The sequence below is a fragment of the Molossus molossus genome, unplaced genomic scaffold, assembly GCF_014108415.1.
Source record: "Molossus molossus isolate mMolMol1 unplaced genomic scaffold, mMolMol1.p scaffold_m16_p_6, whole genome shotgun sequence".
Lineage (NCBI taxonomy): Eukaryota > Metazoa > Chordata > Mammalia > Chiroptera > Molossidae > Molossus > Molossus molossus.
In genome coordinates this window covers 117,995,236-118,011,552 of record NW_023425399.1, presented here as the reverse complement: position 1 = coordinate 118,011,552, position 16,317 = coordinate 117,995,236, and the positions used below count along the sequence as shown (strand labels likewise).

At 58.2% G+C, this 16,317-nt stretch overlaps 1 protein-coding gene across 3 annotated transcripts in view; it reads left to right on the top strand.

The window, feature by feature from the left end:
- Window positions 1-15,213, top strand: part of SLC66A2 (solute carrier family 66 member 2) — a 29,687-nt gene extending 14,474 nt beyond the window's left edge. The window contains exons 4-5 of one of the 3 annotated variants that reach the window (XM_036244538.1): window positions 3,360-3,576; window positions 13,343-15,213. In XM_036244538.1, the coding sequence (XP_036100431.1) occupies window positions 3,360-3,576; window positions 13,343-13,550 (425 nt within the window). In that variant the 3' untranslated portion in view covers window positions 13,551-15,213. The remainder of the gene's footprint in view (window positions 1-3,359; window positions 3,577-13,342) is intronic. The other 2 variants (XM_036244539.1, XM_036244540.1) reach the window with 2 other exon arrangements.
- The last annotated feature ends 1,104 nt before the right edge of the window (window positions 15,214-16,317 follow it).

Genomic DNA, 16,317 nt, shown 5'->3' with positions numbered 1-16,317 from the left:
CCCCTCGGTCTGCGGGGTCACACCACTGCCGGGGCCCCGGGGCCTGTGTGCGCCCCACCTCAGGGAGGCCGGGGTGTGGGTGAGGGTTGCTGGGAGGGTCTCCACCTCTGAATTGGCCACAACAGAACCTCCCTAGGGTCCCTGGGGGCAGGGTGGGTGCTGCCATCCTGGGGCTCAGGGAGGTTAGTCCCGTCTCAGGGTCACACGACCGGGGTGGGGGTGGGGGGCGCCATCCGCTGGATCTAGAGGCAGCGTGGCAACAGGGTCCGGGTTCAAATGCTGTTCATCCCTTCTGGCCGGTGGCTCTGCCTCAGTATCCCCACATTTGGCTTGTTGGGGTTCCAGGTGCTGACCTAGAGGCCTCTGGAGAGGGGTCCGTGCCTGCCGGACCCAGGCAGAGACACCTGCGGCCCAGCCAGAGAGGCAGGCGGGGCTCAGGGAGGAATGGCCCGCGGGCGTGCCCCCTTTCCCACCCCATCCTGGGCCTCAGCCCCCAAGGGGCATCAGGGCCGGCCAGCCCGCCACGCGGCCTCTCTGTCCATTTAGAGAGGTGGTCAGTGATGGTCCCAGATGACACCCTGGGGTGTGGGGCCTATTGCCTGACCTCGAGGCCCCCAGTCTCCTTCTGTTAAAGGGGTATCCCTGTCCACGGGCATGGGCAGGATGAGGGGCTGGCTATACGTGGCCTGCCCAGTGCTGGCCCTGGCTTGTGCCCACGAGGGGCTGGCACGGTGCTGTGCATGACCCTGCTCCCGTTTCTTCACCCCGTCGGGCTCTGCCACCCTGGGCACCGTCTGTCGTTCTGCCAGGCTGTGCTGTGTGCAGGAGGGGCCAGCGTTCATCCGTCTACACGGTCTCTTCTTTCAGAAGGAAGACTTCGAAAATGTATCTATGAGGCTGTATTCTCTGCCACAAGTTAATGTAATTACACAAAATTAATTTTTGTGAGTTTTATGTGTAAACACAGATCCCTTTGCTTCCACGGACTTAATATTGTGAGATTTCTTGGCAAATGGCCGCCCTGTGGAGGTGGATGTGGCTCAGGGGCTTTGCTTCCGAAGCCGAAACCCGCGATACCCCCCCCCCCCCCCGGGTGGCACTGTGCCCGTCTCTTCTGCCGCGAGACTGTGTGGGGCTCTACTTGTGGGAGGTGGGAACAAACCTGGGTTGCTTGAGACGCTCACCCTCCTGGGGACGCCTCTGTTTGTTTCTCTGGCTCCTCGGGTCTGTCTGTCTGTCTGTCTGTCTGTCTGTCCTGTGAGTGCTGCTCGTCTGCAGGAGGGGGCCTGTCAGTCGGATGCAGTGGGAGCCTGGCGATGGGAGACTTGGGCTCATGGCGTTTTATCCTTAACCCTCCGAGGGGCGGTTTCCGGCAGTTTGTGTGGCTGGTTTGCTGAGCGGCTTGGGAGGAGCTGCCTGTGGCCGGGCGTCAGGTGGGCCCAGCGGGCCTGGGGCTGGACCACCGAAGGGGACGGGGGCACCCGCCAGCTGGCCTCAGTGGTGGGTCCTGGGGCCCACACTCGTCCTGGGGGCCTTCTTCTGCCCAGGCCTGTGTTGAAGACCTGCAGACCTTCCAGCGTCAGGGCACCTGTGCCAGCCCATCGGCCTCGCTCTGAGGCCTGACACCCACTTTTCCCACCAGGAGAAAACGGGTTCGAGTGTGACCCACGAGTTTAGGGACAGGCCACTGTTGTGATTGGTGGCCTTGGCTTGCTCAGAACCAGCAGGGAGGACCTGGGTGGCCCTTCTGAGAAGCTGCCCCGGTCCCTTGGCACGGAGGCCCTTGCCCACATGCGGGTCCAGCTGTCGGCACCCCTGGCACCCACCGTCCCCTTTCTCTCTGTACGATGTTGATGGCTCCAAGTCACTCTGTAAGTCGAGTCACTGTGTGTGTGTGTCTGGTTTACTCTGCTCAGCATGTTGTCCTCAAAGTTCAGCTGTCTTGGAGCCCGAGTCCTCGGCTCTGACCACGTTCTCTCCACTCAGCGGGCACTGAGGCAGGACTTCGCCCAGACCTCTGTCTGCAGTGCCTCTGATTTTGCCCCCGTTGTGTCCCCAGCTCCCCTGGATGCCCCTGAGCTGTAACAGGGGCGTTTTCATGACGCCGGGTGGCTCACACCCCACCGTGCTCCGTGTGACCTCCGACTGCAGACCGTGCCCATCCCCCTATCCCCCTCTCATACTCACCCAGCAGGGTTCTCACGCGGGATGAGGGCCGGAGCCCTGGGGGACTCAGATCTGGGGGCTGGGAGGACAGGGCTGTATGTGCAGCCTGCAGGCCCCTATTCCACTCTTCCCAGCTTCCCAGATGCACTTCACACCCTTGCGGGCCGTCTCCTGGCGGAGGCCCTGGCTCCTGACTGCAAATCGAAGGGCTGGGCTGGACTGGGGTGCATTGTGCCCCTTCATTCCCCTGGCTGTACGCACCCGCCTCTGTCCCCAGAACCTGCCAAAGCCCGTGAACTTCATGTACTTTGCTGATTTCTGTGAGTTCAACCCAGACTGCTTGGTAATACTAATCCTCTTTTACATCGAAAGGAATGGCCCTGGCCGGTTTGGCTCAGCGGTAGAGTGTCAGCCCGCGGACCATGAGTCGCGGGTTTGATTCCAGCCAAGGGCAGTTGGTTCCTGTTCAGGGTCCTGTGGGAGGCAACATGATGTTTATCTCTCTTTCTGTGCCTCTGTCCCCCTCCCACTCTGTCTGAAGATAAATAGGGAAAAACATCCTTGGGTGAGGATTAAAAAAAAAGAAGAAATGGAGAACAACTGACCTGGCACTGTGGAGGGAGGAGGGGTATCAGCCCAGGAAGGAGATTCCAGGGCCTCAGGGATGACCCTCCCTGTGCGTCATCAGTGCTGCTTCAGGCTGAGCTAATGTCTGTGCGACTCTCCCTCAGGGCACCTCAGGGCATCCTTGGCTGAGAACAGTCGGAGCCTCACAGCTCACATCCCCCTCCTCCCGCTGACCGTGACCCCCTCACCCGGTTCCCGTCCCTCTCCTCCCGCTGACCGTGACCCCCTCACCCGGTTCCCGTCCCTCTCCTCCCGCTGACCGTGACCCCCTCACCCGGTTCCCGCTGACCTTGACCCCCTCACCCGGTTCCCATCCCTCTCCTCCCGCTGACCGTGACCCCCTCACCCGGTTCCCGTCCCTCTCCTCCCGCTGACCGTGACCCCCTCACCCGGTTCCCGTCCCTCTCCTCCCGCTGACCGTGACCCCCTCACCCGGTTCCCGTCCCTCTCCTCCCGCTGACCGTGACCCCCTCACCCGGTTCCCGTCCCTCTCCTCCCGCTGACCGTGACCCCTCACCCAGTCTCACGCTGGCCACGCCCTGACCACCCCGTCTCTCCTGCCCCAGACTTCGACTCCCGCCACTTCTGGCACTGGAGCAGCTTTGCGGACTACCTGCAGTGTGTCCTGGCCTTCACGGGCGTCGCAGGCTACGTCACCTACCTGTCCATCGACTCGGCCCTGTTCGTGGAGACCCTGGGCTTCCTGGCCGTGCTGACCGAGGCCATGCTGGGCGTGCCGCAGCTGTACCGCAACCACCGCTACCAGTCCACGGAGGGCATGAGGTGGGTGGGCCCGTGTCCACTGCTGTCCACGGCAGCACCGGGTACACAAATGCTCGATAAAAGTCAAATGAGTACAAATCCGGCTGCTTCGTTTTCGATTCCGTTTGTAAAACAGCCAGTTAGAGAGCAGTTGGGTTGAGACACATCGGTCTACTGACCTCGTGATGTGTGAGCACCAGGCTCGTGTGTGATGGGCGGGGAGACACTGAGACCCTCTCGTGAGCAGGTGGCGGGTTGTGGGGTCGGACAGCTGCTCCTTCTGGCTGCTGAGCCCGAAGAGTCGGAGCGGGAGGGAGGTGCGGAGTGGCCCAGAAGCAGAAGCCCTGCTCACAGTGGGGGTGCATAGCTCTTGGGGGGTGTGCCGTGAGAAGCACTCTCAGGATGAGTCCAGAACAGGTCATACTAAATTGACACCAAAGGATTTCATTTGCTTTCAAGCAGTCGTGGTTGGTGTTGTGTTTTAAATGTCATCCTTCTTTTGTTTGCTACTATACAGAAATACAATTAATTAGTATGTTTATCTTGTATCCAGTCACCTTGCTGAACTCATTATTTTATTTATTTATTTTAATCCTCACCCGGGGACATGCATCTTGATTTTAGAGAGAGGGGAAGGGGGAGAAGGAGAGAGAGAAAGAGAGAAACACATTGAAGTGGAACAGAAACATTAAATGGGTTGCTTCCTCTCTGCGCCCTGACTGGGAATCAAACCCACACCTCTTGGTGTACGGGACGATGCTCCAGCCAACTGAGTCACTGGCCAGGGCTGAACTCATTATTTTTAGGCGTTTTCTTGTAGGTCCTGGATTTTCTGTGTGAACAATTATGTGTACATGGGGACAGTTTTATATCTTCCTTTCTGATCCATATACCTTTTATTTCCTTTTCTTGCCTTACTGCGCTGACTGGAACGTCTGGGACTGTGTTATACGAGCAGTCGTAGTGGGTGAGGTGTTTCACCCTCAGGTGTGATGTTAGGTGTCGAAAGTTCTCAATTCGTTTTTCTGAACATTTTTATATTAAATGAGTGTTGACTTTTGTCAAATGGTTTTTCTTCCTTAAGGGATATGATCATGTGAGTCTTCTTTTTCAGCCAATAGCAATGACATTGACGATTTTCAGTAATGACCTAGTCTTGCGTTCCTGGAATAAAGCTCACTTAGTTCAGATGTACAAACACACACATGAAAGTAAATCGCTGAATTCTACCTGCTCATACTTCAGAGATTTTTGTGTCTGTTTTCACGAGGGATATTGGTCTGTAGTTTTCTTTTTCTTTCTCTTTTTTTGGTATTTTTCTTGGCTCTGGTATTAAGGTAACACTGGTTTCATAAAATGAATTGGCAAGTCTTCTTTTTCTGAAAGAAATAGTGTAGAATTGGCATTCACTCTTTTTAAGCATTTACTAGACTGCTCCAATGAAGCCATCAGAACCTGTATATTTTTGGGGGGAGGATTTAAATTATGGATTCAATTTCTCTCCTAGTTGTAGGGTTATTAAAATTATTTGTTTCATATTGGGTGATCTGTGGTAGTTTGGGCTTTCTCAGGAGTTGGTACATTTGATCTGTGTCGTCAAACGTAAATGTGTAGAGTCGCTCAGAGTTTCCCTTCTTGTCTTTGGGTGTTTGCAGGGCTGGTCCATTACTGGCCATTTGCAGGCGTTGGCAAAGTCGGTTTATAGTTGTGAGCATGTGGGACAGAGGTTATTCTTGTGTTATTAATTTGTATTTGTAAGCCTACTTCTGTAAGCCTATTTTCTCTCTTTCTAGAAGTCTGTCAATTTTATTGATCTTTTCAAAGAATTAGCTCTTTGTTTTGTTGCTTATTTCACATTTTACAAATATTTGCTCTTATCTTTCTTTAAATTATTAAGATAAGACTTTTTCTATCTCCTAATGTAAGCATGTAAGGTTATGAACGTCCACTCAGGACTGCATAGCTGCGTCTCACACGTTTTGGTGTTTTATTTTCATTTTCATTCGTAACTAAGCCGTGTTTATTGTAAAACTTTCCCTTTGACCTGTAGGTGACTAGAAGTGTGTTGTATAATTTCCGTGTGTTTAGAGGTATTTCTGTCTTTCCATTATTTATTTCTATTTTTTTATTTTTTTTATTTTTTTTAATCCTCACCCGAGGACACTTTCCCATTTTTGTTCAGGTAGAGTGGGAGGGAGAGAGAGGAACAGAGAGAGAGAGAGAAACATCGATGTGAAAGGGACACATCGAGTGGCTGCCACCCGCACGACCGACCAGGACCGGGGACAAACTGCAACCGAGGTACATGCCCTTAGCGGGAACCGAACCCGGGTCTCTCAGGACCGCAGGTCGACGCTCTAACCGCTGAGCCAAACCGGCCAGGGCCCATTATTTATTTCTAATTGGATTCCATGATGTTTAGAGAACACACTCTGTATGATTGTAATTCTCTTAAATTTGTTGACATTTGTCTTACGGCTCAGAACCTGGTCTGTTTTGGTGTGTGTTCCGTGGGTACTTAAAAGACTGTGTATTGTGCCCTGGCTGGTTTGGCTCAGCGGTTAGAGCGTCGGCCAGCAGACCAGAGAGGCCCGGGTTCGGTTCCCGCTAAGGGCACGTACCTCGGTTGCGGTTTGTCCCCGGCCCTGGTTGCGGTCGTGTGGGTGGCAGCCACTCGATGTGTCTCTCTCACATCCATGTTTCTCTCTCTCTCTTCCCACCTCTCTCCCTCCCGCTCTATCTGAAGATAAATGCAAAAATGTCCTCAGGTGAGGATTAAAAAAAAAAGAATGTGTATTGTGCTCTCGTTGAGTAAATGTTCTTTAAATAGCTATTAGATTCTATGTGTGGATGTTGTTAAGTTTTGATTTCCTGCCCACTTTTTCTGTCCGTCGCTGAGATGTTGACGTCTCCAACTATAATTGTGGATTTGTCTGTTTCTAGTTTTAGGGTCACATGCTTGGTAGCTTTGCTGTTTTGGTGAACACACATCTAGGATCCCAGTGTCTTCATGGCCAATTGGCCCTTTTACCTTTAGAGTGGCCCCTGTCTCTGGTGATTTTATTTGCTCTGCAATAGGCTTTATCTGATATTAATGTAGCCATTGCTGCTTTCTTTGATTCATATTTGCATAATATATATATATATATTTTATTATTTTAGTTTCAACCTGCCTGTGCTGTTGAATTGGAAGTGAGTTCCTTGTTGAAAGCATCGTTGGGTCACGGTTTTGAACTTACTTTATCAGTCTTAGTCGTTTAGTTGATATGTTTATACTGTTTACATTTATTATAATTATTAATATGTTAGGGTCTACCTCTGCTTCATTACTTGTTGCTTTCTGTACTGTTTCTTGTTCTGTTTTCTTTTCCTGACTTTCTATGGGTTACTTTAACTTCTTTAGAATTCATTTCTATTTAACTATAGTGTTTTTGAGTGTCTGTCTCTTTATATAGTTTTTTTAGCGATTCGTCTAAGTATTACATTATGTATACATAACTTACCACAATCTACTGTGTCCTAATTTTACCCCTTTTTCTCCTTGCCCTCCACCATTTATAATACCCTCTTCTTAGCCATTTCCTCCACTCATAGATTTTGTTTGTTTCAGGCATATCCATAGTTGCTCATTGAAGCAATTTTACTGTGGCTGCTTTAGAATCTTTGGTTTTCTAACATCTGTTACCTGTTTGGCATCTTCCTGGGTCTTGGTATGATGGGTGGTTTCAGTGGAGACCCAGACATCTCCGAGCCCTCTGGCCCTGGCTCTTAGTCAGACCTGTTGTAGTGGCTCTCAGACCCACCGCAGGGGGATGGTGCCCGGCAGGGGGGACCTGCCCCCCGCCCCCCGCCCCCCGCCCTCAGGACGCAGGGCTGCAGCGTGTTCTGCCGCCTCAGTGAAGCGGCTGTGCCCTCTGAGTGCTGCCTCTCCTGCCCGGCTGCCCTCCTCCTGGTCTCTCGGATGGAGACAGCGCCTGGTTTGGGGGCTTTTTGGTCTGTGACTGTTGGCATTTCTAGGTTGCTGGCTTCTTTAGCTTCAAGTCTGGGATTCATGGGGCAGAAACATTCCACTGTGTTGTCCAGTGTGTTGTTCCCTGGGTCCCGAGGTCCTAGCCAGTCTGTCTTCTGTGCACCTTTGAGAGTCTTGTGTGTTCAGGTTAAATGCCCAGTGCTGTGTGGGAGGAAGACGGCGTCTCCCAGGAGGCCGGAGGCTGGGTCCCTGCTTTAACTGACCCTCGGTCCCTGTGCACATACTCTCGTCTTCGATGCAGAAAACACACCTGCAGCTGTCTTTCAGGCAGCCTTTTGTTGTTATTAGTCCTCACCCGAGGATATTTTTAGAGAGAGTGGAAAGGGGGGGGGAGAGAGAGAGAGAAACATCGATGCCAGAGAGACACATTGATCTGTTGCCTCCTGCAGGACCTCAGCCGAGGCTGGGGATTGAACCTGCAACCCAGGTGTGTGCCTTTGACTGAGAATTGAACCTGTGACCCTTTAGTCTGTGGGCTGATGATCTGAACACTGAGCCAAACTGGTCAGGGCTCAGACTGGCCTTTTATCTTCCTCTTACTAGTTCTTTTTTTTTTTATCCTCACTCGAGGACATTTTTCCATTTTTTGCTCAGATAGAGTGGGAGGGAGAGAGAGAGAAATATCGACGTGAAAGGGACACATCGAGTGGCTGCCACCCGCACGACCAACCAGGGCCGGGGACAAACTGCAACCGAGGTACATGCCCTTAGTGGGAACTGAACCCGGGTCTCTCTGGACCGCAGGTCGACACTCTAACCGCTGAGCCAAACCGGCCAGGGCCCTCTTGCTAGTTCCTGACCACTGTCTCCACACCCTCAGAAGTGCCTGCGCCCAGGTGCACTGACGTTTTACTTTGTTTCATCTACTTGACTGAAGGCCTTGAAGGCAGAACTGTGTCCCACCGACCTCTCTCCCTGTCGTCCGATAAAGTGTTTGGAAAGCGACAGCAGCCCCGTAAACGCTTAGAGTGAACAGGTGAAGGAGCGAAATAGCAGAGTCTCTGCATCACCTTTGGAGAGGAGAACAGGTGGGGAATGATCCTGGGCCTGGAAATCTCCGGGGTAGGTGCCCGCCGGTCGAACGGTTCACATAACAGCAACGAGGTGCCCTCCTGGGTCAAGAGCCGTAACTCATGCAGCCAAGGAGGCGTTGAGAGGGACGCCCGTCCCGGCTGGAGGTCTGAGCTGCTCTGCAGAGGCACCGGGGGTGGGGGGTGGGGGTGGGGGGGAGCGGCACGGTCCCTTCCCACTCGAGGTTCAGCTCCTCGTCGCCCAAGGTCACATTTTGACAGATGTGTGCAGAAGGCCCCGGGCTCCTGCATTTAGAGTCGACTTTGGAAAGAGGGGTGCCAAAGTGACCGGGTGCGGCTCAGGGGACAGCACACCCGCTGCAGTCCTGGCTTCTGGGCATAAAGGGGGTGTGTGGCCCTCAGCCCCAGGCCCTCTCCCCAGGGGCCCCTCCCCACTCCCCCATCTGCGGGGGAAGCAGGATGGGGAGCTCTCCTGAGAGAAGGCAGAGGTGTCAGGGAGAGTGGGGCTGCCTTGATGAGGCTCAGCATGTGTGTTGGGGGTGCTGAGCCTATGCAAGGACCCAGGGCCCAGGACCAGGTCCCACACAGGTGGCCGCCATGAACAGGGTCCCATGTCCACGGAGGGGAAGCCAGTCTGTCAGGGACTGAGTCACTGATTCCGTCCGCTCCAGTACCGGTCCCGTCAAGACCCTGATGGTCCCGGGAGGCAGAATATCTGCACAGGTCACTGCCCACGGGGAAGGCTCCTCGGGAGCCTGTGCTCAGCCGGCTCCCGGTGCGGTCAGCACACAGCAGCCCTGCCCATTTGGCTCCGCAGTCAGAGTGTCGGCCCGTAGACCCAGGGGTCTCAGGTTCGATTCCTGGTCAAGGGCACGTACTTGGGTTGCAGGTTCGATCCCCAGCCCCAGTCAGGGTCGTGTGGGAGGTAGCCAATGGATGTGTCTTTCTCATATCGATGTTTATCTCTCTCCGTCTCCCTCCCTCCCTTTCTCTCTCTCTAAAAGTCAATGGAAAGAGATCCTCGGGTGAGGGTCACGAGCCACAGGACACCTGTGGTCTCCGCATGGGGGACTGGCCAGGGCTCCTGTGGGCCCGTCTGCAGGGCCAGGCCACTGGGGGCTCCAGGGCCTGAGCTCGGCCTGAGGCCTTGTCCTCTGCATGGGGCCTGGGCCCGCCCACACCGCAGCTGGAGGAGAGGTGAGGTCAGGGCTGTGGAGGTGGGGGGAGGCGACTGGTGTCCTGCGGAGCAGGGAGCGGTTTGCTGGGTCAAGAGGGGCCCCAGTTTCCCTGTTTTGAGCAGAGTTGACATGGGGGGGGACAGTCCTGTCTCTGGATTTGTTTAAAAGAAACATCCTTTGCCTGGTTGGTGTGATCCGTGGTTAGAGCATTGGCCTGCGGGCCAGAGTCACGGGTTCGATTCCGGTCAAGGGCATGTACCTCGGTTGTGATTTGGTCCCTGGCCCTGGTCGGGGTTGTGCAGGAGGCAACCAGTCGATGTGTCTCTGTCATGTCAGCCCCCCCCCCCCACTCTATCTGAAGATAAATGGAAAAGCGCCCCCCAGTGAGGATTTAAAACAGACAGAACAGCACAGCACAGAACAGCACATGACGGGGTGTGCTCACCGCACCATCACCGTCTCGAGTGCACACTCCAGTGGGTCTTAGATTTCACCGAGGTGCATACCTGTCACCAGTCTAATCTGAGAGATTTTCATCACCCCAAAGAGAAATCTCGCCCCCCTGAGGAATCAAGCTTCGCTTGCTCCCAACCCCTGCCCTGGCCCTCGGCCACCGTGACCTGTGCGGTCAGGCTGCTCCGGACACTCGTGTGATCAGAATCACGTGTGCTTGGTCTGTGTCTGTGACCCGTCAGCACCCCGTGTGTGTTCCAACGCCGCTTCCCTTCTGGGCTAACAGACCACTGTGGGCGGGCGGCGCTGTCTGTCCATCTCCAGTGACGGGCTCCTGGGCTGTGTCCACTTGTCGGCTGTTGTGAATTATGCTTGAACACTGGTGTCCACGTTCTGTGTGGACAGAGGACCCTTCCGCTGGGACATGCCTGGGGGCAGAACGGTGGGGTCACACGGTACCTCTGTGTGACGGTACCACCGGCCGTCCCCACCGCGGGTGGGGGTTCTGACCCCACAGCCCGCCCCATCCGTGCTAGCCGTCCTCTCGTGCGTGGGCCCAGGGCGGTGCGGCGTTTCCCTAACGACGCAGGATGCTGAGTCTTCGTGTGACTACTAGACGCTTGCACATCTTCTTTGAAGAAAGAGCTGTTCAGGTCCTTTGCCTATTTTGACTGTTGGTTCTCTGTATTTTTATTATTGAGTTGTAGAGTCCCTTAGACTTTTCTGGATACTAGAACCTTGTCAGATACGATCTGATGTGCAAACGTTTCTCTCATTCTGAAGACTGTCCTTGCATTTTCTTGATGTTTTCCTTTGCAGCACAGGTTTTAATTTTGATGAAGTCAAATATGTTTTGTTTTAATTATTATTATGCTTTTGGTGTCACACCCAAGAACCCGTGGTCTGACCCAGGGTCACGAAGACTCCTTTGCGACGCGTATTGGGCGGACTTTCAATTATGGGGGTTCTTGGTGGGTGGAAGGAGGGGGAGGCCTTGCCCTGTGAGGTGGGCACGAGCTGTGGGCCACGGTGAGGGCGCTGGGCAGGTGCAGGCGTCTGGACTCTCATCTCCTGGGCGCTGGTCTGGGAGGGGCCTTCCTGGCTGCGGATACGCTGTGGACGAGGGGAGGTATTTTAGGAACAGGGACCCGGCAGCCCATCGGGGAGGCAGAAGGCTGGAGCCAACACTGAGGTCACAGGAGCTGGGTTACAGTGTGGGGGAGGGGGTGCAGGACCAGCAGCGGGGCTGGGGACGGCATGAGGGGAACCAGAAGAGGGAGCCCAGCCCCAGGTCAGCAGCCTGAGCCAGGGGGATGCAGCCTGGGGCCTGGGAGGCGACAGTCCCCTCCACTCAAACTGGCCCCTCTGCAAGGTTCCCTGTGGGTTTCCTGCGCTGGCGGGACTTCCTCCCTCACGGGGGCTCCTTGGGTGGGACCTCCACCCCCAAGACGAGGCCAGACCTCGCCACTCGCAGTGGCCGAGCGCTGGACCCACGTCTGGCAGGACGTTCCTGGTGCTCTGAACAGTGACGGCAGAGGCGCTGAGGCCCGCCCGCCGTCCACCTGCCCACACCGCATTGAGGGTCGGGTGATGGGACGCCCACGTCAGAAAGAGCAGCCTTTGGGGCTTGTTGAAAGTCCCTCTGTTGAACAGGTCCTGGGGGACCCCGGCAGCAGGGTGTCATTGATATCTGACCGGCTGCCGTGCCCGCCCTCCCCCAGCCCTTGCTCAGGCAGCTGGTCCTGGGGCCTCAACAGGCTGCTGGGTCCCTGTCCCCATGCAGTCGCCGACTGAGCGCTGAGGCCAGGTGAGGCGTCTGGGCAGCTAAAAATGTCCCTGTGCGTCAGGCAGACTCAGCTCCAGGATGACCGCACGTCTGCTCCCGCCCGGGTGAGTAGTGAGGCCCAGCGCACCGCCGGCCCCAGGCAGGCGGCCCCAGGACAGCGACAGGTGTCCAGGGACCCCGTTCAGCTCTGTGCTGCGTCCGTCCCTGCAGCCTCTGGAGGAGGCACTAGCCCGTCACCCCTGGGCGTGTCCCTGACCCTGTCGGTGCCTCGCTTCCTCCTCTGTGCAGAGGGAGCCACAGCCCACGTGTTGTCTCGTTTCGGGGCAGCGCTTGGTGTGCATGTGGGGGAGCGGGCGGGGCCTCGTCATGGGAACCTCGGTTCCAGGTGTGGAGCTGCCCGGCCCCAGGCTGCAGCCGTCCGCTCTGGCCCAGGTCGCAGCCCCTGCGGTGGCCCCTGACTGTCCGACCAGGGCTCGGGGAGCTGGGATCCCAGCACTGTTCTGTTGGTGGGACGAGCTCCCCGCCCCACCCCTTCGTGCCCCAGCGCCCGAGGGGCCCAGTGTGAGCCCCACTTCGGGAAAGGAGTTCTGAGCCAGAGTCAGCTGGAGTCCCGAGGAGAGAGATGCGGACGATCTTGTGTTGATGTTTCCGGGACGCACCTCCCGTAACTGTCACCTGTGAGGGCAGCGGTCAGCGGTCAGCGCACTGCGGATGGCGAAGTGGGTTCAGGGTGTCTCGAGTCGTAAAGGGGGTGTGTTTCTGTGACAGTGTTCACGGTGGGGACGGGGCGCTGTGCTCCACCACTGACTTCCATGTGGACAGAGCAGGGGTGACGGGCGGGCTGGGCGGGCACCGTGCATGTCCCTCTCGGGGCGTCTGGCACTGGAACTGGGGATCAGTGCCTGCCCTTCCTGCTGCCGCTGTGGCCGGTGCAGCTGGGGCTCCACGGGCGGGGCAGAGGGGCAGAGGGGCAGAGGGTGGGAGGGCCCCCCCTTCCCACCCAGGCTGGAGCCACGACCTTGGATGCCAGTCCTGAGGGTCCCTGTGGCCGAGGGCCACTCTTCCCAAGTTCTCGGCGGCTGCTGTCCCTGCCAGGCTGGCCCCTGGAGCGGGTGGTGGTCTTCACGCCCCCGTCTCCCAAGGGGCCCGCCCCAGGTGCCGGCAGCCAGGAAGGATGGACCTCTGTGAGGTGTGGGGCTGCCCTGTGCCAGCCCAGCCCCTGGGGGCCGAGGGTCCTCCTGACCTTGTGCTGCACAGGAGGGTGGAGCGGGCAGGCCGGGGCCCCCTGACCTGGCTTGTGTCTCTGCAGCATCAAGATGGTGCTCATGTGGACCAGCGGCGACACCTTCAAGACGGCGTACTTCCTGCTGAACGGCGCGCCGCTGCAGTTCTCCGTGTGCGGCCTGCTGCAGGTGCTGGTGGACCTGGCCATCCTGGCGCAGGCCTACGCCTTCTCCCGCCACCCCCCGAAGCCCGCCCCCCACACGGTGCACCCCGTCAGTGCCAAGGCCCTTTGAGGCGGCCAGGAGGACGAGGACATGTGACTGCTGGCTGCAAGTCTCGGCCGGCCACCTGCCCTCCCGGGTGGGCCTGGACGGTGGACAGCGGGGGCCTGGGGCCGTGTCTGCACTCACTCGCTGGGACGGTGCAGCGGGTGTCGCCCCACGGGTGGGGCTGCGGTGGTTCTCAAGGTGGTGGACAAGCAGGTGTCACTCCCAGAGAACCCGGAGATGCTCCCAGGCCTGGGAACTCGTGGAGCAGGCCGTGCGGGACAGCCGTGCGGGCTTCCCCATGGCTCCGCCCGGCGTGTCCTGGATGCGCCCGGGATGCTGCTGAGGGACGGCACTGGGAGAGCTGGGCCCCAGCACACGGGCCCGTGGTCAGGGCAGCGGAGAGTGGACGCCCCGCTGGACAGCATGCGGCAAGGGCGCCCAGGGCAGGACGCGCTGGGCACAGGGCACCGCCTGGGTCCGGTGTCCACGTGGAAGGGGAGCCACACCAACCCACGTGATGTGGGCCCTGGTCTATCTGGCCCAAGTGGCCCTGCCCGGGCCCCCTCAGTGTGACCACCTCACAGTGCTCGGGACTCAGCCCTCGGCTCCGTATGGGGCCCAGAGGCCTTGCTGCTGCACTGGCCTCCCGCAGAGGGCCAGGGACAAGCCCATGTCTGTGCCAGCTGGGCACTGGCCAAAGCAAGCTCAGGGGAGTCTGAACCAAAGCCTGGAGTTCTCACGCGTCCTGGAGGGCACGGTGGGTGCGGGCGGCCCATGTGGCTCCCTGGGCTCAGGGCAAGCGGGCTGCTGCGCGGCCTTTTCCGTTTCCCGGGAAGCGGGCACGTCTGCAGCTGGTGATGCCGTGTCCCAGGACAGACGCGCTGAGCAGCCCCGCACCCACCGGGAGCCGGTGGGCCCGAAGTGACCTTCCAGGGCGGTGGGGTGGCCTGCACAGGCGTGTCTTCCCACCGTCTCCCGTCCACGTGTTCTCCATGTTCCCGCAGGTGGCTGTGGGGGGCCGCTGTCTGCCACCGTCACCACCTCTCCCCCTTCCAGGGTCACACGGGCATCTCAGCCGGGCCACCGCGCAGTCCCCGTGCTGCGGAGGCCGCGCCCCTCGGCGGGGGAGGGGCGAGTCTGTGCACCGCCCTGCGTCCCAAGCGCCCGAGGTCGGGGTGGCCGGGGAGGAGCTTTCGAGGGTGTTTCCTCCTCCCGACTTTGCCTCAAAAACTCCTGGATATTTGAGTGAGGATCCTGCTTAGTCCTTTGGCCTGTAAGATGCTTTGAAAACATGTATTTTAAAAAAAAATGAAGGGAGATGTCTGTAGCAGAAATTGCCTCTAAATTAAAGTGTCACTGTCTGCAGTGGTGACCGCATGTGCCGTGTGTGGGAACACTCGGGGCTCTGTCCGCACAGCGACTGGGAACCAATGAACTGCTCGAGGACCCAGCGTGGCCGTGTGAGGGGAGCCCGTAGGGCCAGGGCACACTGAGCGACCAGCCTGTGGTCTTGTTTTGCTTCAGGGGTCTCTGGGGAAGGTCCGGCCCAAGCACCAGCCTCTGCTCAGAAGTGTCCATGTCCCCTGGGCTGGACTGACCCCCCCTGGGGCACAGCACTGGCCCCCATCCTGAGACAGGCTCCCCTGGAACAGACGAGGGAGCTGGCAGGCCTGGCTGGTCGCCCTGGACGGCTCCACTCCCCCACCTGCTAGGAGCTGACGTAGGCAGCCCTGAGAAGGCCGAGTGGGGAGGGCCTTCAGCTCCCAGGGGCTGGGCGGCTCGGCTCAGTCTGACCCCTGGCGCGTCTGCGGGTCCCTGGTAAGACCAACTTGTTTCCCTGGTCTCTGTTCACCTGACAGTGAGCCACAGACATGACAGGTGGAGCCCAGGTGTTCCCGTGCCTCTGGACATGGGGTGGGAGTGAGGAGGAAGACAACGGGGAACTCGAGGCTCCTCGTGGTGGCCCAGACTCCGCACGGACAGGCCGCCTGTTCCCACCCTGGTGTCTGCTTCTGGCTGGTTCCCGGAACACAGCCCCGTGCTCAGGGGAGCAGGGCCAGTGACAGGCTGGGAGTACCTGGGACTGGAGGGACACTGGGCTGAGCATGCAGGGGTGCTGTCCAGGTGCAGTGCCCACACTCTGCATGTCCCGACTCCCTGTGGTCCCAGGAAACCCTTCCTGGCCCTCAAGGCCTGTGCTCTGGGCAGGGTGCTGCTCTGCCCTACAGGGCTCTGAGCTTGCAGGAGGCCCCGCCCCACCCTGGCCCTGGCCCCTCCTCCCCAGCTCTGGGCCTGCCAGGGGCCCTGCCGAAAGCTGGGAGGGATGATGGTGGGCGGGGGCCTCAGTGGGGCTTCTGAGTGATGCAGGTCCCCCTCCAGCAGGGTCTGTGGCAACGATGTCGGGGGGGGGGGTCATGGCTCAGCTCCTCAAAATGAGAAGTGCGGAGCAGCATCCCTGGGAGGCTCCAGTCCTCTGTCTCCTGAGGGAGAAGGCTGGTGCCTCGGTGACAACAGGCCTCGAGCGCCCGGGGCCTCCCCCGTTCCCTCCCCTGTCCCCTCCCTCTCCCCCACCCCCTCCCCCTCCCTGACCCTCTTCCAGGACTGTGGGGCTGGAGAAGCCCTGCAGGGACGGGTGTCCCAGAGGGTGGGACGCGGCCCCCAGCAGCCAAAGTGAGAGGCGTTTCAGGGCAGAACTGTGAGGAGATGACCCAGGAGGACCCCCAGGACAGTGCCAGGGAGGAGGTCAGAGGTCAGGGCTTTTCCTCCAAAGGAACCGGGGAACAGGGGGCAT